The sequence below is a fragment of the Anopheles cruzii genome, unplaced genomic scaffold, assembly GCF_943734635.1.
Source record: "Anopheles cruzii unplaced genomic scaffold, idAnoCruzAS_RS32_06 scaffold02327_ctg1, whole genome shotgun sequence".
Lineage (NCBI taxonomy): Eukaryota > Metazoa > Arthropoda > Insecta > Diptera > Culicidae > Anopheles > Anopheles cruzii.
The window spans coordinates 1-2,666 of record NW_026455912.1 but is presented as its reverse complement, the minus strand read 5'-3'; the positions used below and the strand labels follow the sequence as shown (position 1 = coordinate 2,666).

The 2,666-nt window shown below is 46.1% G+C and overlaps 1 protein-coding gene across 1 annotated transcript; it reads left to right on the top strand.

Moving 5' to 3' along the window:
• Nucleotides 1-1,681: 1,681 nt before the first annotated feature.
• LOC128276747 (dynein axonemal light chain 1-like) lies at nucleotides 1,682-2,356 on the top strand. The gene is made up of 2 exons (XM_053015207.1): nucleotides 1,682-1,842; nucleotides 1,912-2,356. Exons 1-2 carry the CDS (start codon nucleotides 1,682-1,684, stop codon nucleotides 2,354-2,356), a joined length of 606 nt encoding a protein of 201 aa, XP_052871167.1.
• Nucleotides 2,357-2,666: the final 310 nt, after the last annotated feature.

The window sequence follows — 2,666 nt, the reverse complement described above, 5'->3', positions numbered from 1 at the left end:
TTCGAAGTAGCTTAAGATGCTATACAACACCTTTGGGGTTCTCCGTTCTCGTAGGGCTGCAGCTATTCTCTCCCATCTGGCGGAGTTAAACGGCATTCGCGTTACCTTCGAATGTTGGTAATTCACGTATTCACGGTAACATAGTCCTGAACTTTTCCTATCCGAACAAACTCGTCGTAATGGTAGAAGGACCAGATGGAGTTATCGTTCTGTTATGATCAAAAATTTGGTACCGTTTGGTTTTCCTACCGGTTATCATACACTCGATACACTGCCTATCGATATTCACTTCAATTTTTCTCTGATTTATCTCTTTTTCTGACCTCTGATTTATCTCTTCACTTGATTTTTTCTATTTTCGCGATTTGTTAGGCGGTCTTTAATTTCCTTATGTCACTAATTTCTTTCACTTAAAAATAAGGGTAACTTACGCTACCAACAGAAATGTTGCGTCGATGTTAAATCTCATGCTGTTTCCGATGACTCGAGCATCGGCTCGAGCGTTGGGTTGATCCGGTTTGGCGCTTCCTGTTACGAGAACATCGTAGTCTATTCGGGAGAGATGTCCACGAATTGCAGGTCACAGTGAACGTTGTCCTGAGGTCGTTGTGCAGGCTTGATGTATTATCACCTCAAAAGAACACACGGAACGTTGTGCAGGTTTCTTGTACTTTATTTGTATCACCTCACTTTTTGACTACTCAGGTCAGTGGTCCCTAAGATTGCTATCATTGCCATCGAAAAGATGAACATCAACGATTTGCCCGATTAGGTAAGTGATTTAAAATTTTAAGCCATTGTAACAAGCTGAGTAACAAATGCTTTTTGATTGATGCTGGGGACCATTTTCGAGTGCCTTGATGTCGAAGACTCGTCCGAGCAGCCACATCCCGCACGCTTCGCAGTTCCAGGTACCCGTGCCTATCCGCCTCGACCGACAGGATGCATCGCAGACAGATACGACACATCGTAGCCAAGGTGCCGATACCCGACCGACCTAACATGCACCTTCGCTAGTTATGGAACAAGTTAGGGTCAGTTAAGCATAGGGAAACTAGATTAAGCCAGTCTATTCTGTACATTGAAGGAATAAACACATGAACGGAATCCTCCGCTCATAATTATATAGCAAACTAGATGTTCCCGGCGTGCGTCGCCACGTCTCATTTCATCCTCATTTCTCGATTATCTGCCGTTTGAAAGGACTTCCAGGTGACGTATTCGTTTGGATTCCCGGCTTCCCTTTGGGAGCCCCCCGCGGAGGTGTGGAAGAGTCAAACTTTCCTATTCACAATCCGGTGTCACAAAACTACGCTGTGCAAAAATTGCACACGGATTGGTTTAGTAGTTTTGGAGAAAATGCGGTACAGACGGGTAACAAACATCCATTTTTATATAAATAGAAGATAGGAGAAGATAGAAGAAGACGTCCCGGTGTGCCAACGATGGTCGGAGTTGGCGTTTCCGATTCGCCGCATGGATCGTGCGGTGGTCGTGAATCTGACCAACGAATTTCAGTTTTTGGACACCACGGAAAGGCGCCGTTATCGCCACCATGGCAACTGCAATTGTTTACTTGTGCAAATCGCTAAAAACGTGTTACGCTCCGTCTGTGTGCTTTTGAGCATTTTGTGAAAAGACTTATTTGTTTCAATAACTCATCCTTATATATCATTCCAAAATGGGTACTATGGCGAAAGCGACCACCATCAAGGAGGCTTTGAAAAGAATGGAGGATCGCACGAAAACCAACTCGTGCGATGAGAAAGAAATCGACCTCTGCTTTCAGTGGCCACCGATAGAAAAGATGGACACTACCTTCTCCACACTCGTCGCTTGCCAGTGAGCATCAAAAGTGCCGATTTCGTAATTACGCGCCCGACGGTTGAAATCCATTCGTATACTTCGCAGGAAGCTATCACTCTCAACGAACATGATCGACAAGATCTACGGGTTGAGTGGAATGAAAAATCTGCGCATCCTCTCACTTGGCCGGAACTACATTAAAGCCATATCGGGCCTTGAGGGTGTAAGCGACACGCTGGAAGAACTCTGGATCAGCTACAATCTGGTTGAGAAGTTGAAAGGCATTAGTGTGCTGAAACGGTTGAAGGTGCTGTACATGAGCAACAATCTGGTCAAGGATTGGGTTGAGTTTAACCGGTTGGCCGATTTGCCGATGCTGGAAGACTTGCTGTTCGCGGGCAACCCTCTCGTGGAGTCAATGGAGGAAAGCATCTGGCGGGCGGAGGCCAGCAAGCGGTTGTTGTCGCTGAGAAAGCTCGACGGTGAAACGGTTATACGAGAGGAAGCGGAAAACGCAAACCAACAGGGGCCCGGTCTAGCGGAGAAGTAGTTTTGCGGTTCGTAAGAGAAAGTGTACAATAAATCCATTTCTACTTGGCGAAGTAGTGCAGTTTTTATTTCCATAATATTCCTGACTAACTATCACCGATTCGATTCTCCTTCAGAAGGCCTTCCTCGCCATAGTTTTCCGTTTTCATGTCATTCAGGCCAAGTTCTTCGTTCTGTTCGAACGACCGATGATAGCGAATTATCCTGAGTGCTTCGTCCGGAGTGCCATCGTCGTTCAGCGACTGCACATAGCTGTTTCCGGTGGGATCGTCCAATACGATCGTCAACTGCTTTTCACCGGCAATGGCAGC